Here is a 23,546-nt window from a genome sequence, read left to right as displayed (position 1 = left end):
GACAAACCTCTTGATAACTACAATAGCCAGCTACTACAACTTTTTAGCCCCAGCGCCTCAAGTCAGGGGTTCAGAGTAAATAAGTCGCCTCACAAGTCAAGGAGACTGAATAACACCAGAAAATTATAGTATTCTCCATCTATTCTTCACCTTCCTCTTCCAGACGACTGTATCCACTAATCTCCTCCCTCTCTAGTTTTCAAACTTTTGCCCTCCCTCCAACAGGGTTTTTTCTCTCTCAACCACTAACAGTTTTGGCAAAAGTCCAAAAAAAAAAAAAAAAAAAAAAGGAACTACTACAAACTCTTTCCCTCATGCTGCATCACCTTCACTCTTATCTGTTACCTGACAAGACTCCTCCTGTTTTCCCTTTCTACTCTTTGAAATTTAGCTTTTAAATTTCCACTACCTCTTCCTCCCCATATCCTACTACAATTTTCTTTTTTTTGGTGCTGGGTACCGAACTCAGGGCCTTGTGCTTACAAGGCAAGCACTCTACCAACTGAGCTATATCCCCAGCCCTCCTACTACAATTTTCGGTCTTGATTTTTTTTCTGGTACTCGGTTGAATTAAACACATTTCTACAAAATCGCGTGTTGCTTCTACGTCTTTTGCTACCTCTACACAAGTCCTTCCTACTCCTCTTTTCAGAACTGTCTGGGTTTCCTTCCAGCAAGCTGCGGGAGGTTCGCTTTCTGCCCACGCGGTTCTAGCCGCCCTTTCCTTACCTGACTGCTCAGCGATTCAGCCTCTGGGCGGAGTCCCAGCTGAGCCTGCGGCGTTGAATGCTGCTGGAATTTCGTCTGGGAAGGGGCGGGCCCTTAGATTGCTAGGCAGGGTTGGACCTCCGCGGCTTCCGTCTTGGAGAGGTTGCGGAAGAAGGTACTGGGGCTGGGGTCCTGGAACCGTGCTCCGGGATCTGGCCAGAGATGGAGTTCGACTGCGAGAGTGTGAGACGGCTGCTAGGCAAGGTGTGGGCAGCCTGCTGGGCTGAGTCTGGGACGCGGGGATCGGGAGGGAGGGTGTCACCTCCCCTGAACGGGCTGCCGCGCCTCGCGTTACTCGGTTTGGAGCTGAGACCCACTGGTCTGAAGCCGGCTGTGAGCAGCGACCCCTGGGAGGCCACGGGATCTGAGGCCACCTTGCCCCACCGAGGCCTGGGCTTTCACTCTACTCACTGCTCCCCAGTTTCTACCCGCAAGAGTGCTTCTCAGCCACGGTCTTTGCTGGCCTCAAACAGTCCCAGCACACACTGTCCCTGTGATCACGCCTTTTTTCTGAAATGGCCTGCTCTTTTTCCTCATCCTTTTTAAGACTCAGGCACTGCTGGAAGTCTGACTCACTTCTTCCTCTCATCTGCTTTCAAAAACATGTTACCACTTTGTGGAGTAATTATTTACAATTTTTTCTACTGTTGTGAGCTCTTTTGAAGGCAGGCACTGCGCTTTTCTGTATGCCCTTCACCTAGCGCTATGCCTGACAGCAGCATAGATGCTGAATAGCTGAATGATAGACCTGAGTAGATACAAGTATGAAAACAGAGCCCAGGAAAGATCCTTTTAATATTGAAAGGTTGAGGATGGGAGGAGTGATCCAGAAATCTGGTGCCTGACTAGTGTGAGTTTCCAGTGAGAAGATTAAAGGCACCTCTGACCTCTTATACCCCACCAGTTAGCAGTCTGAGAAAATTCTCATTTTCAGGAGTTTCCTCCGTAAGTGATTCTTAATATTTCCCTGTGCAGAAGTCATACACATAAGCTATTTCGTTGAACCTGCCTGACTTCTCTTTTGCGGGGGCATTTTGCACACCTCAGGGAGGTTTTGAAGCCCCAAGACTAAAATTATTTATATAATTGATTTAAATGAGTTTATTTATTGTGAAAGATGTAAATCTTGTAGGAAGAGAAGTATCATCATTCTTAAAATTACTACCCCTTCTGTCCCCTCTTTGGAGAATGTTAAATTAAAAGAACCAGTCTACCAAGTTATTCTGTTTGGTTGGTTCCCTTCCTCCCCCATACTGGAGGATTGAACCCAAGGTGCTTTAACCCCGAGCTACTTCCCTAGCCCCTTTTTGTTTGTTTATTCTTTTGGGGTACTGGGAATTGAACCCAGGGGATTTTGACCATTGGGCCACATCCCCAGTCCTTTTTACTTTTTATTTTTGAGACAGGGTCTTTCTAAGTTGTTTTAGGACCTTGCCAAGTCGCTGAGGTTGGCCTCAAAACTTACCATCAGGCTCCTGCTTCAGCCTCTCAGGTTGCAGGAATTACAGGAGAGACACCACAGCTGGCTTCTTTTTACTTTTTATTTTAAGACAGAGTCTGGCTAAGTTGCCCTGGTTGACCTCTAACTTGGGATCCTCCTGCCTAGGCCTCTGCAGTAGCTGGAATTATAAGGGTACAACACCATGCCTGGTACTACCAAGTGTTAATGTGGGGAGGATGATCAATATCTTCTATGGGAAGAATTGTTTAAAAAAAAAAGCTTTGGTTGAACTGGAACAAAGGAAAATGGAGACAAAGATTTTCTTAGGATGGAAGTAGAATAGAGGAATTTATTATTATTATTATTATTATTATTATTAGACTCAGCTCCTCAAGAAGGCCTTTCTGTAATTTGGATATCCTTTATGTTGACTGATAATTTCCTGCCTCTACTTACTATTTGCATTCGTATTTTTTTAATATCTAATTTTTACATGTTAATTATGAGATCTTCATGCATACTATTGAAGAAGCTGATAGGCAGTTAAGTTATATCTTTTTTTTTTTTCTTGATACTGGGATTGAACTCAAGGTCACTCAATCACTGAGCCACATCCCCAGCCCAATTGTGTATTTTCTTTAGAGACAGGGTCTCACTGAGTTGCTTAGCTCCTCGCTTTTGCTTAGGCTAGCTTCAAACTTGCAATCCTGCCTCAGCCTCCTGAGCCACTGGTATTCAGGCACGTGCCACCATGCCTGGCCAAGCTATATCTTTTTTAAATTAAAAAAAAAATTCTTTTTAGTTATATACAACGCCAGAGGACACCCTGACATAATCACAAAAGCATGTAATACAACCCACTCCAATTCAGTCCCCAGCACTGCCTTCCCCTGTCTTCCCTCCACTCCAGAAATCTCTCTTTAAACTATTTACGGTTTACTTTTTTTTTTTTTTTTAATTAGTGTCCTGTGGATATACCCAATGCTGGGACCCACTGTGCCACATCCATGCATGCATATATAAAAGTTCAGTCAGATTCATTCCACTGTTCTTCCCTTTTCCTTTTCACATTCCACTGTTCTTCCCTTTTCTTCTTTCAATCCCCTTCATCTATTCTAATGATATTTCCTCATTTTGATGAAATTCCCTCTCCCTTTTTCTTTTTTTCTCTTTTCTTTTTAATCTCTCTCTGATCCCTTATTTTGAATTCCCTTCTGCATATCAGAGAAAACATTCAACCTAGGACTTTTAAAAATTGCTAAAACATTGATGTGGCTGCAACTGCAGTATGCTGATTTTAAATCTTTGGGATATATACCAAGGAGTGGGATAGCTGGTTCATATTGCTGGTTCCATTACTAGTTTTCTAAAGAATCTCCATAATGCTTCCAGAGTGGTTGCACTGATTTGCTCTCCCATCAACAGTGTATGAGTATACCTTTTTCCCCACATCCTCACCAACATTGTTATTTGTATTCTTTTTTTCACTTTTTTATTTGTTCTTTTTAGATATACATGACAGTAGAGTGCATTTTGACATACATACATGGAATATAACTTATTCTAATTAGGATCTCATTCTTGTGATTGTACATGATATGAAGTTTCACTGGTCACGTATATTCATACTGAACATAGGAAAGTTATGTCTGATTCATTATACTGTCTTTTTCCTACTCTCCTCCTTACTTCCTTCCCTTTATTCCCCTTTGTCTAATCCAATGAACTTCTGTTCTCTACCCTCACCTTATTGTGTGTTAGCATCCACATATCTGAGAGGACATTTGCCTTGGTTTTTAGGGATTGGCTTATTTTACTTAGCACGATAGTCTCTAGATCCATCCATTTACTGGCAAATGCCATAGTTCCATTCTTCTTTATGACTGAGTAATATTCCATTGTGTATATGTTCCACATTTTCTTTATCCATTCATTTGCTGAAAGGCACCTAGGTTTGTTCCATAGCTTGGCTCTTGTGAATTAATGTGGCTGCATCATTGTAGTATGCTGATTTTAAGTCCTTTGGGTATATACTGAGGAGTGGGCTAACTGGGGCAAATAGTGGTTCCATTCCAGGTTTTTAGAGGAATCTCCATACTGCTTTCCCGTGCACCAGTTTGCAGTCCCACCAGCAATGTATGAGTGCATCTTTTTCCTTACATCCTTGCCAACATTTATTATTCTTGATAACTGCAATTCTGACTTGAGTGAGATAGTTTTGAGTTGAATTTCCTAATTGCTAGAGATGTAGAACATTTTTTCATATTTTGTTGACCATTTGTATTTCTCTTTTTGAGAAGTATTTGTTTAGTTATTTTGTCCCTTTATTGATTTATTTATTTATTTTTGTGTGTTACTTTTTTAGTTTGTTGTATATTTTGAATGTTAATGTCCTATCTGAGGAGTAGGTGGCTGTTGTATATTTTGAATGTTAATGTCCTATCTGAGGAGTAGGCAGCAAAAATCTTCTACCATTCTCTAGGCTCTCTTTTCATGCTTTTGTTACCTTTGCTGTTCAGAAGCTTTTCAATATGACACAATCCCACTTATTGATTTTTAATTTTATTTCTTGCACTTTAGGAGTCTTGTTAAGGAAGTCAGTTCCTGTGCCAACATACTGGAGTGTTGGGCCTACATCTTTAGCAGCTGCAGGGTTTCTGGTCTAATTTTGGGTTTCATCCCAGGGATGCAAGGTTGGTTCAACATATGGTAATCAGTAAATGTAATTCACCACATAAACATATCAACCTCAAGAATCACATAATTACCTAAGTAGATGCAGAAAAAGCATTTGACAAAGTACAGAATCCATTCGTGTTTAAAACACTAGAGAAATGAGGCATAGAAAGAACTTACCTCAACATTGTAAAGACTATAAAATGATAAACCTAAGGCCAACCTCATACTGAATAGAAAAAAACTGAAAGTATTTCCTCTAAAAATAGGAACAAGAAAAGAATACCCACTTTCACCACTGCTATTCAAGATGGTCCTTGAAATTCAGGCAGAGAAGGATACAAATGGAAAAAAAAGAGTTCAATTTTCTTTGTTTGCTGACAACATGATCCTATATTTAGAAGATCCAAAAAACTCCACCAAAAGAATTCTAGAGCTCATAAGTGAATTCAGCAAAGTAACAGGATACAAGGTCAACACTCATAAATCAGTCGCATTTCTGTACTCCAATGAGGAATCTGCAGAAAAAGAAATTAGGAAAATAATCCTCCCTTCACAAAAACCTAAAAAAAAAAACCTCTTGGGAATCAATCTAACACAAGAGTGAAGGATCTCCACAGTGAAAACTATAGAACATAAAGAAAGAAATTGAAGAAGACCTTAAAAGATAGGAAGCCTTCCCATGTTGTTAGGTAAAATTAATATTGTCAAAATGGCTACAGTACCAAAAGTACTACACTGATGCAACACAGTCCCAATCAAAATTCCAATGACATTCTTCACAGAACTAGAAAAGGAAGTTCTGAAATTAATTTAGAAAAATGAAAGAACCCAGTATAGCCAGAGCAATCCTTACAAAAAGAGTGAAGCAGGAGGCGTCACAATACTGGACCTCAAATTATTCTTCAGAGCTATAGTAACAAAAATAGCATGACATTGGCACCATAACAGGCATGAAGATCAATAGAATAGAAGACATAAAGGTACACCCACATATATACAATTTTCTTGATACTAGACAAAAGCACCATAAACATACAGTGGAGAAAAGAGAGTCTTTTTAACAACCAGTGCTGGGAAAACTAGAAATCAATATGTAGAAGAATGCAATTTAACGCCTATCTCTCACCCTGCACAAAAGTCAACTCAAAGTGCATCAAAGACCTAGACATTAGACCCAAAACCCTGTAACTGCTAGAGATCTTTTTTACTAATGAAAAATTTAAGGCTCTGAGAAGAAACAAGATCCATTAACAGTCATTCCCCATTTTCTCTCAATCTCCCCCAATCCTAAACATCCACTAATCTATTTTCAGTTTCTATGGATTTGACTAATCTGAATATTTCATATACATAGATCATATGATGTTTGATCTTTTGCACTGGATTTCCTTCGCTTAGCATAATGTTTTCAAGGTTCATCCATGTATCAGTACTTTGTTCCTTTAATGACTGAGTATTCCACTTTATGAATATGACACATTTTGTTGGATAAATCCATCAGTTGATGGGCATTTGGATTGTTTTTGCTATTATGAATGAAGCTGGTATGATCAATTATATTCCATTATTTATGTGGATATGGTTACATTTTTCTTGAGTACATACCTAGGAGTGGAATTTCTGGATCATTTGAAAACTCAATATTTAATATTTTGAAGAGCAGTTCTCACTGCTTTTCTAAAGTAGCAACACCATTTTATCACTAGCAGAGGTGTATTTGTATGGAAGTTCTGATTTCTCCATATCTTCTCCAATGCTTGTTACTGTCTCATTTGGATTATAGCCTATCTTGATAAGAGCATGAATCCTTCAGCTTTCTTGTTCTTTTTCAAGACTGATTTGACCATTCTGAGCCCCTTAAATTTCCATATGCATTTTAGAATCAGTTTGCAAATTTTTATTTTAAAAAGCTAGCTTATATTTTGATAGGGATTGTGTTGAATCTGTTGGAGAATATTGCCATTTTAATAATAATCTAATCCACAAACATGGGATGTCTTTCTATTTATATAGTTCTATTTTATTTCTTTCAACAAGGTTTTGTGTTTCAATTTTGTACCATGTTGAATTTATTTCTAAGTATTTTATTTACAGAATATTAATATATCCTCTCTTTTTTCCTTTCACTTAATCCTTTCACAAGTCTCAGGAGTGGGTATTATTTCTCTTTGCAGAATAAGTTCAAAGAAATGAAATGATTTTGCCCACAAGGTAACCAAGATAGTATTTCTGGGAGGACTTCTTCATAAATGAGGAGGTAGTTCACTTAACATAACAGTAAATGCTTGCATGCTTTTGTTTTCCCTTTGTTTTTGTTTTGTTTTCTTTTATATTTGATATTAGAGATTGAACACTGGGGTGCTTTACCACTAAGCTAGATCTCCATTTCTTTTTATTTTGAGACAGGGCCCCTTTTAAGTCAGGCTGGCCATGAATTTGCAATCCTCCTGCCTTAGCCTCCTAAATTGCTGGGATTACAAACATGTGATATCATGCTGGCTTGTTTTCCCTTGAAACCCAGGATGCAGGTCAAGAAGTATGGGATGCAAAATCATGTCTCAAGTGAATGAAGTATTCAGAAAAGAGAAGTGGATCTTGCAGTACAGGAGAATGAACCCAGGAGCACTTTACCTCTGAGCTGTATCTCTAGCCCTTTTTATTTTGAAACAGGGTCTTTCTAAATCACCCAGGCTAGCCTGGGATTTCTAATCCTCCTCCCTCAGACTCCTGAGTTGCTGGGATTATAGGCATGTGATATTCTGCCTGGCTGACAACTGGATCTTGAATAGTGGTGATAGGTAATTCTTTCTGCCCTATCTCTTTTAGACTTCAGAAGATATTTGGAAGCGGTTTGATTTAATAATTAAAGGCCCAAGTCCCGGCTTTGAGCTCTGGCTTCAATATTTTACTTGCTATCTGACTCGGCAAATTACTTTACTTCTCTAGATTTCCCTTTCTTCTATAAAATAGAGCAGTTGTGCTGGGTGCATTGGTGCACACCTGTAATCCCAGTGATTTGGGAGGCTGCTGCAAGAGAATCCCTAGACACCAGCCTTGGCAATTTACCAAGACCCTGTCTCAAAACAAAAAATAAAAAGGGCTGGGATGTAGCTTAGTGGTAAAGTGCCCCTGGGTTTAATCCACAGTACTGCAAAAGAAAAGGCAGGGAAAAAGAGCAGTTGTAAGCCCAACTACTTCTTAGGGTCATGACTGGATCAGCATTCATGTTTATAATGTTCTAGGGCCTAGCGTATAGTAAATGTTCAGTTAAGTGTTAGTTGTAATTGTTTTCTTACTCATAGATTAATTTTTATTCCATGCTCATTTTTTTCTTCTCAGTACAAGTTCAGGGATCTAACTGTGGAAGAACTAAAGAATGTAAATATGTTTTTCCCACATTTCAAATATTCCATGGATACCTACGGTAAGAATAATATTCTCTAATTTTTGCTGCCTTCTTTGAACTATTAATTTCTTGATCCTAAAGAACAGTAAAAATCATAATTTTTAATTTCTTTTTCTGATTTTTAACCACTTGTGATTTGAGGTCTGAGGAAATTTAAGTTAATTCAATATTATTTTGTATTAGTTTTCCGCCCCCCAAAACTGGGGATTGGATCCAGGAGCACTTTACCACTGAGCCACATACCCAGCTCTTTGAGATAGGGTCTTGTTAAGCTGTCAAGGTTGGCCTTCAATTTGGGATCCTTCTGCCAAAACCAGCCTCTGGATTGCTGGGATTACAGAATTGCCCATAGGCCTAGCTTTGAGGTTTTTTGGGGGGTGAGGTGGAGGAATGGTTGGTACTGGGGATTGAACCCAGGGGTACTTTACCACTGAGCTGCATCCCCAACCCTTTTTATTTTTCAGTTTGAGAAGAGATCTCCCTAAGTTGCTTAGAGTCTTGCTAAAATAAATTACTTAGGGCCTTGATAAGTTGCTGAGGCTGGCCATGAACTTTTGATTCTTCTACCTCAGCCTCCCAAGTCACTGGGATTACAGCTGTGCACCACTGTACCTGTGTGTTATATTTTTATTGCTACTATAACAAATTAAAACTTACTGGTTTTTAAAAAACACAAGTTTACTATATTACAGTTTGTAGGCTAGAAGTCCATTAAAATTTTCTGTAGCTTATAAGTTTAACTGAGTTCCAACAAATGAGTCAGCAGGTCTTTTTCCTTCATGAACAATGTGGGTGGGGGCTACTTTTTCTTTCCCTTTTTCAGTTTCTAGAGGTAACCCAAATTCCTTGACTCTTGGTCTCCTTTCTCCATCTTCAAAGCCAGCAATGTTGCAAAGCCAGCATTCTTCCGTAGGCAAATCTCCCTCTAACTGCAGCTGGTAGAGGTTCTCTGTTTTTAAGGACCAATGTGATTAGATTAGACCTACCCCAATAATGCAGGATAATTGAACCTTCTCAGAGTCCCTATTTTAATCACATTTAATAATTTGAAGAATGAATATTCACACATTTCCTCTAATGCATTTCTAGATTATTCTGTGTCCTTGAGTAATAATCCCTGTTCCATTCCTCTTTCCATTTTAGTTTTTCATGGATTGATGCCTTCACCCATTGTTACTTTCACTTATATAGTTCAGGGTTACATTTGTACTTACATGCTGTCTTGTCCTTGAGTTTTCTGACAGCCTGTGTTATAGTCTAAATGTTTGTAACCCTCCAATTCATATGTTAAGTTCTGATCACCAGGTGATAGCATTAGGAGGTGGGGCCTTTGGTAGGCTCTTTGCAAAAGTCCTCATAAATAGGATTATTGCCCTTATTAAAAGCAGCCTGAGAAAGACTCTTACCCTTCCCCTATATATGGGCACAGTAAAAAGACTGCTGTCTGTGAATCAAGAAGCAGGCTTTCCCCAGAAACCAAATCTGCCAGCACCTTGATTTTGGATTTCCCAACCTCTAGAATTGTGAGAAATAAATTTTGTTCTTTAGAAGCTTCCCAGTTTATAGTAGTTTGGTATAGCAGTCAAAACAGACTAAGAGAGCCTGGTTTTCTCTTTCCCTTTTCTTTTTTTTTAAATTTTTTTTATTAGTTGCTCAAAACATTACAATGATCTTGACATATCATACATTTGATTCAAGTGGGGTATGAATTCTTTTTTTTTTCCACATGTACAGATTGTAGTATCACATTGGTTTTACAGCCACGTTTATACATACAGCCATATTAGTGTCTATTGTATTCTGCTACTCTTCCTATTCCCCTCTTTCCATTTTCTTATAAGTCATCAAAGTCTATCTAGAAGTTTTTCTTCCTCTATGGAAACAGTACAGTTACTATTGAGATGTTAAAAGTATTGCTTTCCAGTGCAGTTTGATTGTTTGAAACCCTAGAGAGTGGTCTTGGTATTTAGTCCTGAGATTAGGACATTGATTCTTCACGTGTCCCAGTTATTGATGGGAAAGTTGAAATTTCAGGGACATAAATATTGAAAAAAGGTTGAGAATAATGGATTTAAAGAAACTAAGAGAGATAATTATTGATTTTTCTAAAAGGTTGCTTTGAAAAGTAAAGCTAACATTGATTATAAAAGTGATTATAACTGATTTGTTACATGTGACAATTATTTAATTTATTACTTTAAATAATAAAATTTAATGTTTGTTTTTGGCACTGGGGATTAAACCCAGGGACATTTTACCACTGAGATACATCCCCAGTCCTTTTTTATTTTGAGACAGGCTTTCACTAAGTTGTTTAGGGGCTGAGTTGCTGAGGCTGCCTTGAAGTTACAATCTTCCTCAGCCCCCTGAGTTGTGGGACTACAGGTATGCACCACTGTGCCCATCCATCCCTACATTTTATAATACTTTGATTCTTATTAAGGGTTTTCACATCTTACATGAGCCTTATGACAGCTTCATGATGCAGATATCTTTATTTTATAGATGATAAAACTGAAGATCAGAGAGATTAAAGTAGCTAAAAGTCACACAGGCCTCTAAGAGGGGAGGTGGGTCTAGAACTTGGGATTTTAGTATCAAAGTTCTGGTTTTTTTTTTTTTTCAGTTGCCCTCACTGCTAAGTAAATAATATCTAGTGATTATCCCCTTGTTGTCATATATGTACTGATCCTGGTGTTTAGAGATTGTGGATGTGTGTGGATGTGCATTTATATACTTTAATATAATTCTTTCTACTTCTGATTTTACATTTTGGCACTTTTTTTCTTCCAGTTTTTAAAGATAGTTCCCAGAAAGACCTGCTGAATTTTACTGGTACTATTCCTGTGATGTATCAGGGTAAGTATGGGAAGAAAGAAAATGTGGGAGTTTTCTAAAAGAGCAGTTCATTTAAACTCACACAAACTTACATTTGTTCATGCCATAACATTCTCAAAGTATTTCCACATAAGAGATCTATTTAGAACCTTACTGGATCTGTCAGGATTCTGTCCTAGTCAAGGAAGACCTAGATTAAACTTTTTTTTTTTAATATTTATTTTTTCGTTTTAAGTAGATACAATATCTTATTTTATTTTTATGTGATGCTGAGGATCAAACCCAGTGCCTCACATGTGTTACGTGAGCACTCTACCACTTGAGTCACAACCCCAGCGCCATAAATTAAACTTTAATTCAACAATTATTTATTGTCAACTATGTGCCCATGACTCTAGTAGGTTCTGGGTTACAGAACAGAGCAAGATAGCTAGGGGTGATGGTACATACCTGTAATGCCAGCAACTGGGGAAACTGAGGCAGGAGGATTGCAGGTTTGAGGCTAGCCTCAGCAATTTAGCAAGACCCTGTCTCAAAAAAAAAAAAAAAAAAAATCTTAAAAGAGGCTAGGGACATGAAAATCCTGTGGTACAGGGTTCCTGAGTTCAATATCTCATTATGAAAAAAAAAAAAAGAAGAAGAAAAAACAATGAAAAGAGAATTTAGACAGTCATGGATCTGCCCTTGGGATGAGTGATTTCTGTTTTCCATAAGAAAATGCAGGAATCTCACCTTCTTCTCCTTATAACTCTGTGTTTTTTGTTTGTTTGTTTTTTCCTCTCCTCCTCCTCCTTTTATATGCTGTAGCATTATTCCCACTCCATAGGTGAAACTGAATCTTACCTAAAACCACTTGGTACTGTTATACAGACTCCAATGTTTTTGAAACACAGGGGTAAACATTTTAGGATGACCTGACAGGCTAAAATAGTTAAGTATTTGCCCAAAAAGAAAAGGAAAAAAAAAAAAATCACTAACTTCTATAGTTAACTGTTGTTTGTCTAGACCTACTCTGTTCAAAATGGCTAACCTTTTAGTATCATTGGAGGTTGCTTATATATGTGCTTTGAATAACAGCAATGAAGCTTTAGTTCCAAAATATTTCTCTGAAGTGGCACCCAAAATTCCATCATTAAAAAATTAATAATTTTAAAATGCAAATCATCACAATAAGAAAAATATCCCAAAGTACTAATGTACAGTGCTGTGGTTATTAGAAATTCAGTAAATACTTGTGGAATGATTGAGTTAGTTTACTTGATTACTGACTAAAGGGTTTAGGAATAAATGAGCTTAGTGGCATTTGAAAGAGGAGGTGCACTGAACAGAGAAGGAAATGGAAACCAAATAAGGACAGAACAGTGGAGCTTACTGTCTCTGGAAAGGGTTCAGCATTGTAAGAAGGGAATATATTTCCCAAAAGACAATTTTGGGAGACTTCTTTCAAGGTTGGTACTTGTAGCTCCTAGACGATCATAATTCCTTAATTACCCTCTTCCTCTATGATGACCAAGAGGTACATTCATATTTTGTTCTTCCTCTGTGTATGTTTCACCATTGACATTTCCTTTGGCACTGGGTAGGCATTCAGGAAATGGATAGGAATTCAGTTTGTTTTAATGCATAGCTAGTAATAAGTGAAAGTAGCCATTCTTGTCCTGAGCAGCATGTTCAAGTACAGTGAAAGATATGTGCAATAGGACTATTAAAACAGGAATAAATTTTTTAAAAATAATAAAATCAATAAAAAAAGAATACAGGAATAAATATTGAGATATAATAATGTTCTATGCTGGCTAAGGTAATTTATTAGATTTCTAGTCTAAGTTTAGTTTTCACTTACACTGAGTTTAGCTTTGAGCTTCCTGGCAACTAAGGCAGTAAGGGTTATTTGGCTCTTGGTAGACATGTTCTATGTTGGAAGAGCATATGTTCAAGTATCTGTCTCACCCTTTTGAGTGGCGGAGTCGGGGGATGAAGGAGAGATTGAACCCAGGGGCACTTAACCACTGAGCCACATCCCCAGTTTTTTTGTATTTTATTTAGAGACAAGAGTCCACTGAGTTGCTCAGGGCCTTGCTAAATTGCTGAAGCTGGCTTTGATCCTCCTGCCCTTAGCCTCCCAAGTTGCTGGGATTACAGGCATGAACCATTGTACCCAGCTTCCCCCTTGTATTAAATAGTTTATTTTCTTTAATCCAAGTGCTGGGAGTTGAACCCAGGGCCTTATTGATGCTAAGCAAGCTCTGTACTATTGAGCTGTGCTCCATGACCAATTAAGTAGATTTTTTTTTTTAAATCTCATTGTAGTTATCATTTACAGACCTTTCTCCTTCTGTAAAGAATACTGCAAAAGGGATGTTTTTTTGTTTGTTTGGTTTTGGGGTTTTTGTTTTGTTTTTGTTTTTTTAGTTTTCCAACAAATGCATAGGCCATTTGCATCAAAATATTTGGAGTATGTATGTGTGGACATGGATATTATTTAAAACGCACACACTTTGGGGCCTGATCCCATGTCTAAATAAATCTCAATCTCTGGAGATAAGTCCCAAGAATATGCATATTTTCCAAGTTCTTCAGATAATTCTTATGTTCACTAAAATTTAAGAATCACTGGGTAAGGTGACTCTTCAGATTATTTTCAGCTCTATGTTCTATATGTCTAACTCAGCGTATGGGTTATTATATCTGCAATTTTTTAGCTCATTGAGGGCAAATATCAAACTCCAGTTAGTCATTCATTAATTTTTTTCATTTGTTCATTCTGATTCATAAGAAACATTTATTAAGCAGGTAGTATGTTATATACTGTACTTGGTGCTGGGGATATAGAAATGAATGAAACATGAATTCTTTCTAGAAGTTTACAATGTAATAAATACAGCCTGGTAAGTGAATAATCTCAGTATAGAATAAATACAAAGAGAGATATCCAATACCTTTCTTTTTTTTAAAAAAATATTTATTTATTTATTAGTTATTGGCGGACACAACATCTTTGTTTGTATGTGGTGCTGGAGGATCAAACCCGGGCCGCACGCATTCCAGGCGGGCGCGCTACCGCTTGAGCCACATCCCCAGCCCTCCAATACCTTTCAAGGAAGGTACAATATCTGTTTTGGTTGGACAAAGAAAATTACATAGAAAAGATGTATCCCAAACTTCTTGTATAGTAGAACCTGTAAATATTGATTGAATTAAATTGGATGAGCTGGCCATTGTCTTAATTTCCTCATGTTATGTTAGTGCTTTAACAGGAACATATTCCCAATGTGCATGAAATGAGGGAAACAGATCTTGATTTATTTTAATCCTTTGTATGTAAACTTGACTTAACTACCTATTTCTTAAAAATGCCACCTTGTTGTATCATAAATATGATGTGTATGCTTATTATTTTTGCTTATTTTATCTCAAATAGGTCATACATATAATATACCAATCCGTTTCTGGATTTTGGATTCTCACCCTTTTGCTCCCCCCATTTGCTTCTTGAAGCCAACTGCAAATATGGGAATTTCCATTGGAAAACATGTGGATGCACAAGGCAGAATATACTTGCCCTATCTCCAAAACTGGAGCCATGTAAGATCAATTTGGATTTTCTTCAAAGTTTTTATTTTTTCTGAATATTTGCCTTTGATTCTGATAGTAAAAATAAGCATACTACTGTATTTACTTCAATTACATTCTTCATATGATCTTTAAAGTAATTTAAAATTGAGTTCTCTAGGATCAGCCAAGTCCCAGAATACTGATGATAACAGCCTATACAAAGCTGCTGTCTCCATGTCCAGGAGCCAGCTGTCATTTACCCCTTGTCTTTTTATAGCTGTTTGCTAATTGAGAAAGCACATGAAAAGCTTCTAGCAGGATGTTGGAGACTTATTCCTACCCCCACCCTATTAAAGATTTTTATGTAATATATATATATTTATTTGTGATTTTGCCTGTTTTTAACCTTTATGTATGTTTGAATCATACCATATGTAATCTTCTGTGACATGCTTTGTTTTAATTGAGCAATAATTTTGTTGTTGTTGTTTTGTGTTTTTGTTTTATAGTGCTGGGGACTGACTCCAGTACATGTTAGGCAAGTGCTGTACCACTGAATTACATCCATGACTTGAGTATGAGGTTTTAAACTTCATCTTTATTGATATATAATTGTAGCTTATTTATGTTTTGCAAGTCCTCACATTATGCAGTTTTGTATTCTCCATTTTTCATTAATCATTATATTGAACATTTCTCCCATGTTTATCTTTTCAAAGTACATGGTTTTTAATGGTTCTTTGATGATCCAGCATGAAGATATTTACATAACACATTTCAAAATTGCCATATTACAAGAAATTTAATGATGAATATACTTAAATATAATATATATATTTAAAAATTTCCTAATGATAATCTCTAGGAGTAGAATTATTGGTGAAAATTTTTAAATATTTTAAAGGATTTCTTCTATATTGCCAAATTGGCCTTCAAAAAAGTAAACAAAATGTTGGTTTTCTGCTATCAATAGCAATGAGTGTAGAAGGGCACCAATTTCGTTTTATCCTTGCTCTAATAGGAGATATTATCATTAAAACAAAATAAACCTTTGCTTATCTCTATATATTGGGTTAGGCAGATAGATGTACAGTATGCTGTCACTTATAACTAAAAATTTTATGAAAGAATGGTTTGTAATATATTTATATGTACCCAGAAAGTTGTAGAATTTTAGGATCAGAGTTGAATGAGGTTATAGTAAAAAACGTCATTTGGGAGGCTGGGGTTGTAGCTCAGTGGTAGTGCTTATCTCACATGTGTGAGGCACTGGGTTCAATCCTCAGCACCACATAAAGATAAATAAATAAAATAAAGGTATTGTGTCCATCTACAACTAAAAAATTTTTTTACGGCTGGGGATGTGGCTCAAGCGGTAGCGCGCTCGCCTAGCATGCGTGCGGCCTGGGTTCGATCCTCAGCACCACATACAAAGATGTTGTGTCTGCTGAAAACTAACTAACTAAATATTAAAATTCTCTCTCTCTCTCTCCTCTCTCACTCTCTCTTTAAAAAAAAAAAACTGTCTTCAAACCATATTTGGACATCTGTACCCTATTGCAAGAATTTATGTATCCTGCTTCTTCTGATTTTCTTTGACATCTTTTCATAGTTTTGCTTAATAATTGCTTAATAAGTGCTCAGTAATGGTCCTATAAGTTAGTTGAGGTTATGCTTGATTTCAGTTTAGGTGGAATTTATTTCATTTTACTATTTTGAGTCTCTTTATTATAAATTAAAACTTGTCTTTAAAATATATTACATTATTTAAATCGCCCTGCTTAAAAGTACTATAGTAACTTTGAGTTCTGTATGCATTTGGAATTTTAACTATGGAGTATACTTTTTGTAGAATTTTGGAGATAGAAGGAATCTAGAAGGATTGCAGACAGTTTCCCCAAAGAGATTCAGAGGACTACAGCAAGCCTACAGAATTTTATTTGAAGAGCACACTGGTTTTCTTTTACTTTGTTTGTTTTTGTTCTGCATATAAATTTGAATTTATATAGGCAGGCTGCTTCTAGTTTGCTATAATAACAATCTCTCCAGGTTTTCTTTTACTTGGCAGCTTCACACATTTAATGTTATCTGGTTGGTCCTTGAAGGTATTTGAATTTTTTACCCTAATGGGCTCTTGTTAATTTATAAACAGTGAAACTCAAGTCTCTGAGAAATTAAGCACTTTTTAAATGAGCATTCTACTAAATATTCCTAATAATAATAGTAAACATCTATTTTACTCTCTTAGGTTACAGTTTCTAAGCATTAGCTAATTTATATCTCCTAATAGCCACTTGAATTTATTATTCATATTATCTTTATTTATTTATTTATTTTTATTGGTTGTTCAAAACATTACATAGTTCTTGATATATCATATTTCACACTTTGATTCAAGTGGGTTATGAACTCCCATTTTTACCCCGTAAACAGATTGCAGAGTCACATCAGTTACACTTCCACTGATTTACATATTGACATACTCATGTCTGTTGTATTTTGCTGCTTTTCCTATCCTCTACTATCCCCCCTCCCCTCCCCTCCCCTCCCCTCTTCTCTCTCTACCCCCTCTACTGTAATTCATTTCTCCCCCTTGTATTATTTTTCCCTTTCCCCTCACTTCCTCTTTTATGTAATTTTGTATAACCCTAAGGGTCTCCTTCCATTTCCAAGCAATTTCCCTTCTCTCTCCCTGTCCCTCCCACCTCTCATCCCTGTTTAATGTTAGTCATCTTCTCATGCTCTTCTTCCCTACTCTGTTCTTAGTTACTCTCCTTATATCAAAGAAGACATTTGGCATTTGTTTTTTAGGGATTGGCTAGCTTCACTTAGCATAATCTGCTCTAATGCCATCCATTTCCCTCCAAATTCTATAATTTTTGTCATTTTTTAATGCAGAGTAATACTCCATTGTGTATAAATGCCACATTTTTTTTATCCATTCGTCTATTGAAGGGCATCTAGGTTGCTTCCACAGTCTTGCTATTGTGAATTGTGCTGCTATGAACATCGATGTAGCAGTGTCCCTGTAGCATGCTCTTTTTAGGTCTTTAGGGAATAGACCCAGAAGGGGAATAGCTGGATCAAATGGTGGTTCCATTCCCAGCTTTCCAAGAAATCTCCATACTGCTTTCCAAATTGGTTGCACCAATTTGCAGTCCCACCAACAATGTACAAGTGTACCCTTTTCCCCACATCCTCGCCAGCACTTGTTGTTGTTTGACTTCATAATGGCTGCCAATCTTACTGGAGTGAGATGATATCTTAGGGTGGTTTTGATTTGCATTTCTCTGACTGCTAGCAATGGTGAGCATTTTTTCATGTACTTGTTGATTGATTGTATGTCCTCCTCTGAGAAGTGTCTGTTTAGGTCCTTGGCCCATTTGTTGATTGGGTTATTTGTTATCTTATTGTCTAATTTTTTGAGTTCTTTATATACTCTGGATATTAGGGCTCTATCTGAAGTGTGAGGAGTAAAGATTTGTTCCCATGATGTAGGCTCCCTATTTACCTCTCTTATTGTTTCTTTTGCTGAGAAAAAAAACTTTTTAGTTTGAGCAAGTCCCATTTGTTGATTGTAGATATTAATTCTTGTGCTATGGGTGTCCTATTGAGGAATTTGGAGCCCGACCCCACAGTGTGTAGGTCGTAGCCAACTTTTTCTTCTATCAGATGCCTTGTCTCTGGTTTGATATCAAGCTCCTTGATCCATTTTGAGTTAACTTTTGTGCATGGCTAGAGAAAGGGATTCAGTTTCATTTTGTTGCATATGGATTTCCAGTTTTCCCAGAACCATTTGTTGAAGATGCTATCCTTCCTCCATTGCATGCTTTTAGCCCCTTTATCAAATATAAGAAAGTTGTAGTTTTGTGGGTTGGTTTCTGTGTCCTCTATTCTGTACCATTGGTCCACCCACCTGTTTTGGTACCAATACCATGCTGTTTTTGTTACTGTTGCTCTGTAGTATAGTTTGAAGTCTGGTATTGCTATACCACCTGATTCACACTTCCTGCTTAGCATTGTTTTTGCTATTCTGGGTCTTTTGTTTTTCCATATGAATTTCATGATTGCTTTCTCTATTTCTACAAGAAATGCCATTGGGATTTTGATTGGCATTGCATTAAACCTATAGAGAACTTTTGGTAATATCGCCATTTTGATGATGTTAGTTCTGCCTATCCATGAACAGGGTATATTTTTCCATCTTCTAAGGTCTTCTTCTATATCTCTCTTTAGGGTTCTGTAGTTTTCATTGTATAAGTCTTTTACCTCTTTTGTTAGGTTGATTCCCAAGTATTTTATTATTTTTGAGGATATTGTGAATGGAGTGGTTGTCCTCATTTCCATTTCAGAGGGTTTGTCGCTGATATACAGGAATGCCTTTGATTTATGCGTGTTGATTTTATATCTTGCCACTTTGCTGAATTCATTTATTAGCTCTAATAGTTTCTTTGTAGACCCTTTTGGGTCTGCTAGGTATAGAATCATGTCATCTGCAAATAGTGATAATTTAAGTTCTTCTTTTCCTATTTTTATGCCTTTAATTTCTTTCGTCTGTCTAATTGCTCTGGCCAGTGTTTCGAGAACTATGTTGAACAGAAGTGGTGAGAGAGGGCATCCCTGCCTTGTTCCAGATTTTAGAGGGAATGCCTTCAATTTTTCTCCATTCAGAATGATGCTAGCCTGGGGCTTAGCGTAGATTGCTTTTACAATGTTGAGGTATGTTCCTGTTATCCCTATTTTTTCGAGAGTTTTGAACAAAAAGGGATGCTGTACTTTGTCGAATGCTTTTTCCGCATCTATCGAGATAATCATATGGTTCTTATTTTTAAGTCTATTGATGTGGTGGATAACATTTATTGATTTCCGTATATTGAACCAGCCTTGCATCCCAGGGATGAATCCTACTTGATCATGGTGCACAATTTTTTTGATATGTTTTTGTATCCGATTCGCCAGAATTTTATTGAGGATTTTTGCGTCTAGGTTCATTAGAGATATAGGTCTGTAGTTTTCTTTCTTTGAAGTATCTTTGTCTGGTTTAGGAATCAGTGTGATGTTGGCCTCATAGAATGAATTTGGAAGTTCTCCCTCTTTTTCTATTTCCTGAAATAGCTTGAAAAGTATTGGTATTAGTTCCTCTTTAAAGGTTTTGTAAAACTCTGCTGTATACCCATCCAGTCCTGGGCTTTTCTTACTTGGTAATCTTTTGATGGTTTCTTCTATTTCCTCAATTGATATTGGTCTGTTTAGGTTGTCTATATCTTCCTGTCTCAATCTGGGCAGATCATATGATTTAATAAATTTATCGATGCCTTCACTATCTTCTATTTTATTGGAGTATAAGGATTCAAAATAATTTCTGATTATCTTCTGTATTTCTGAAGTGTCTGTTGTGATATTGCCTTTTTCATCCTGTATGCTAGTAATTTGAGTTCTCTCTCTTCTTCTCTTCATTAGCATTGCTAAGGGTCTGTCGATTTTATTTATTTTTTCAAAGAACCAACTTTTAGTTTTATCAATTTTTTCAATTGTTTCTTTTGTTTCGATTTCATTAATTTCAGCTCTGATTTTAATTATTTCTTGCCTTCTACTACTTTTGGTGTTATTTTGCTCTTCTTTTTCTAGGATTTTGAGATGAAGTATGAGATCATTTATTTGTTGGTTTTTTCTTTTTTTAAGAAATGAACTCCATGCAATGAATTTTCCTCTTAGAACTGCTTTCAATGTGTTCCATAGATTCCAATATGTTGTGTCTGTGTTTTCATTTATCTCTAAGAATTTTTTAATTTCCTCCTTAATGTCTTCTATAACCCATTGATCATTCAGTAACCTATTGTTCATTCTCCAAGTGATGCATGATTTTTCCTTCCTTCTTTTATCATTGATTTTCAGTTTCATTCCATTATGGTCAGATAAGATGCATGGTATTATCTCTACTCCTTTATATTGTCTAAGAGTTGCCCTGTGACATAATATATGATCTATTTTTGAGAAGGATCCATGTGCTGCTGAGAAAAATGTGTAACTGCTTGATGTTGGGTGGTATATTCTATATATGTCAATTAAGTCTAGGTTGTTAATTGTGTTATTGAGTTCTATAGTTTCCTTATTCAACTTTTGTTTGGAAGATCTGTCCAGTGGTGAGAGAGGTGTGTTGAAGTCTCCCATGATTATTGTATGGTGGTCTATTAGACTCTTGAACTTGAGAAGAGTTTGTTTGATGAACATAGCTGCACCATTGTTTGGGGCATATATATTTATGATTGTTATGTCTTGTTGGTGTATGGTTCCCTTGAGCAGTATGTAGTGTCCCTCTTTATCCCTTTTGATTAACTTTGGCTTGAAATCTATTTTATTTGATATGAGTATGGACACTCCTGCTTGTTTCCGAAGTCCATATGAGTGATATGATTTTTCCCAATCTTTCCCCTTCAGTCTATGTATGTCTTTTCCTATCAAATGCGTCTCCTGTAGGCAGCATATTGTTGGGTCATGTTTTGTGATCCATTCTACTAGCCTGTGTTTCTTAATTGATGAGTTTAAGCCATTAACATTTAGGGTTATTATTGAGATATGGGTTATTCTTCCAGCCATATTTGTTTATTTATGTTACTGAATATGGTTTGTTTTCCTCTTTGATTATTTTCCCCCCTTTACTGTCCTACCTCCCACTGTTGGTTTTCATTGTTATTTTCCATTTCCTCTTCCTGTAATGTTTTGCTGTGGATTTTTTGGAGAGATGGTTTTCTAGCTGCAAATTCTTTTAACTTTTGTTTATCGTGGAAGGTTTTAAGTTCATCTTCCATCTTGAAGCTTAATTTTGCTGGATACACAATTCTTGGTTGGAACCCATTTTCTTTCAGTGTTTGAAATATGTTATTCCAGGATCTTCTAGCTTTCAAAGTCTGTGTTGAGAGATCAGCTGTTATCCTGATTGGTTTACCCCTAAATGTGATTTGCTTCCTTTCTCTTGTAGCTTTTAAAATTCTCTCCTTATTCTGTATGTTGGGCATCTTCATTATAATGTGTCTAGGTGTGGATCTCTTATGATTATGCACATTCGGCGTCCTGTAGGCTTCTCGGATTTGGGATTCTGTCTCGTTCTTCAAGTCTGGGAAGTTTTCTCGAATTATTTCATTGAATAGATTGTTTATTCCTTTGCTTTGGAGCTCTGTGCCTTCCTGTATCCCAATGACTCTTAAGTTTGGTCTTTTAATGTTATCCCATATTTCTTGGATGTTCTGCTCATGGTTTCTTAACAGTCTTGCTGGGCTGTCTATGTTCTTTTCAAGTTGAAATACTTTGTCTTCATTGTCTGATGTTCTATCTTCTAAGTGTTCTACTCTGCTGGTAGTATTCTCAGTTGAGTTTTTAAGTTGGTTTATTGCTTCCTGCCTTTCTAGGATTTCTGTTTGTTTGTTTTTTATAACCTCTATCTCCCTGTATAGTTGATATTTTGCTTCCTGGATTTGTTTATGTATTTCATTGTTGAAGAGATCTTTCATTGTCTGATTTTGCTGTCTAATGTCTTCCTTGAGACTCCAGATCATCTGAAGCATGTATCTCCTGAATTCTTTATCTGACATTCCATCTGCTGCAGATATTACCTCTTCTAACGTTGAGTTGACCTGCATTGCTTGTGGTCCTTTCTTTCCTTGTCTCTTCATACTGTTCGCGTTTCTTTCTGCTTACTGAGACTGTTGTGTTGTTGAATTTTCCCCCTATATATTTGTATTACTCTTGCATAGTTGCAGAATCTCCCAGGGGCTCTGCTCCTCCTCCAATTGGGGCACTGTGCCTACCACATCGGCAGGCCACTGCGCCTGTTCTGCTGGTTGGTAGCAGGTGCGCCTACCTTGCAGGCGCATGGGGCGGCTCTGCCACTCCCAGGTTGCTGGGCCTGACCTGCTGGTGGGTTGCAGGTCCGGCTACCTTGCAGGCACGGGGGGAGGGCGCACACCTATTTGTATTTAGACAGTTACTCAAAATGGAGGATGTAATGCTTGGGATGAAAGTTGGGGGGAAGGGGAAGGTAGATCCTCTTGAAAAGAAAGAAGGAGAGGGAGATAGATAGCATAGAGGAGGATGGAAAGAGCAGTAAAACTTGGAAGGGGAGAGAGAGAGGGAAAAGGGAGAGAAAAAATTAAAATGAAATAGGAAATAAAATTAGGTCTTAGAGATCCATTTTCTTCTCTTCCCGTAGGTAAAGCTGTGCCCTCCGGGCTGTTTTGCCCTCAATGTGTCAACAGCAATCCCTTTAAGGCGGTTCCTGGGAGTCTCTCAATCCTGTTGGTCCAGAGCCGTTTCACTTCTACGGCCCCTCCTCCCCTTCCTCCTGCCAGCCAGCCAGGTCCTGCTAACCGGAGGCAGTTCCCCAAGGATTTGGTTACACTTTCAGCCCCACTGAGTGCTCTATTTCCCTAACCACTGAGCACTCTCGCTGTCATTCATCTAAGCCCCAGTGCTGTGGAGCTGTAGTCTGGGAGTCAATTGTTTAATTTTTCCGGACCCCTTTGGTGGGCACACCTTCGGAATCTGGCAGCTAAGACCATTGGTGTTGCTGCTGGTGGTAATAGGAGTAGGGGGTCGAGAATCCCCTCTACTTCCCTCAGCCCCTACAGTCACAACCACACTGCTGGCGGTAGGAGGAGTTGGGGGTCTGGAGTGTCCTCTGTTTCCCTCCGCCCCTACCGTCACACCCTCTCATTTCGTGGTTGGGGGATTTGGGGGTGGGGAGTCTTCTCTGCTTCCCTCTGCCCCTACAGTCACGCCCTCGTCACTGGCAGTAGGGGGATTTGGGGGTCGAGAGTCCTTTGGCCCTTACTGTCACGCCCACGGAGAGATTTTGAAGTTTCC

At 37.6% G+C, this 23,546-nt stretch overlaps 1 protein-coding gene and 1 long non-coding RNA gene across 9 annotated transcripts in view; one reads left to right on the top strand and one right to left on the bottom strand.

Moving 5' to 3' along the window:
* LOC308640827 overlaps positions 1 to 23,546 on the bottom strand; it is a 73,404-nt gene that overhangs the window by 19,722 nt on the left and 30,136 nt on the right. Inside the window, exon 1 of one of the 3 annotated variants that reach the window (XR_014020360.1) lies at positions 730 to 867. The exons of the other annotated variants lie outside the window; for them this stretch is intronic. This is a non-coding gene — a long non-coding RNA (uncharacterized lncRNA). Of the gene's footprint in view, positions 1 to 729; positions 868 to 23,546 lie in introns of those variants that run through there. 3 annotated transcript variants of the gene reach the window in all.
* Positions 812 to 23,546, top strand: part of UEVLD (UEV and lactate/malate dehyrogenase domains) — a gene marked incomplete at its 3' end in the record, with an annotated part of 46,383 nt that continues 23,648 nt past the window's right edge. Inside the window, exons 1-6 of one of the 6 annotated variants that reach the window (XM_081278737.1) lie at positions 839 to 972; positions 4,790 to 4,902; positions 7,063 to 7,145; positions 8,228 to 8,312; positions 11,088 to 11,153; positions 14,554 to 14,717. In XM_081278737.1, the coding sequence (XP_081134863.1) occupies positions 8,273 to 8,312; positions 11,088 to 11,153; positions 14,554 to 14,717 (270 nt within the window). In that variant the 5' untranslated portion in view covers positions 839 to 972; positions 4,790 to 4,902; positions 7,063 to 7,145; positions 8,228 to 8,272. Of the gene's footprint in view, positions 973 to 4,789; positions 4,903 to 7,062; positions 7,146 to 8,227; positions 8,313 to 11,087; positions 11,154 to 14,553; positions 14,718 to 23,546 lie in introns of all 6 variants that reach the window. The other 5 variants (XM_081278736.1, XM_081278738.1, XM_081278739.1 and 2 more) reach the window with 5 other exon arrangements.

This window comes from Spermophilus citellus (genome assembly GCF_964194105.1).
Source record: "Spermophilus citellus genome assembly, chromosome: 2".
NCBI lineage: Eukaryota > Metazoa > Chordata > Mammalia > Rodentia > Sciuridae > Spermophilus > Spermophilus citellus.
This window is presented reverse-complemented; position numbering and strand designations above follow the sequence as displayed.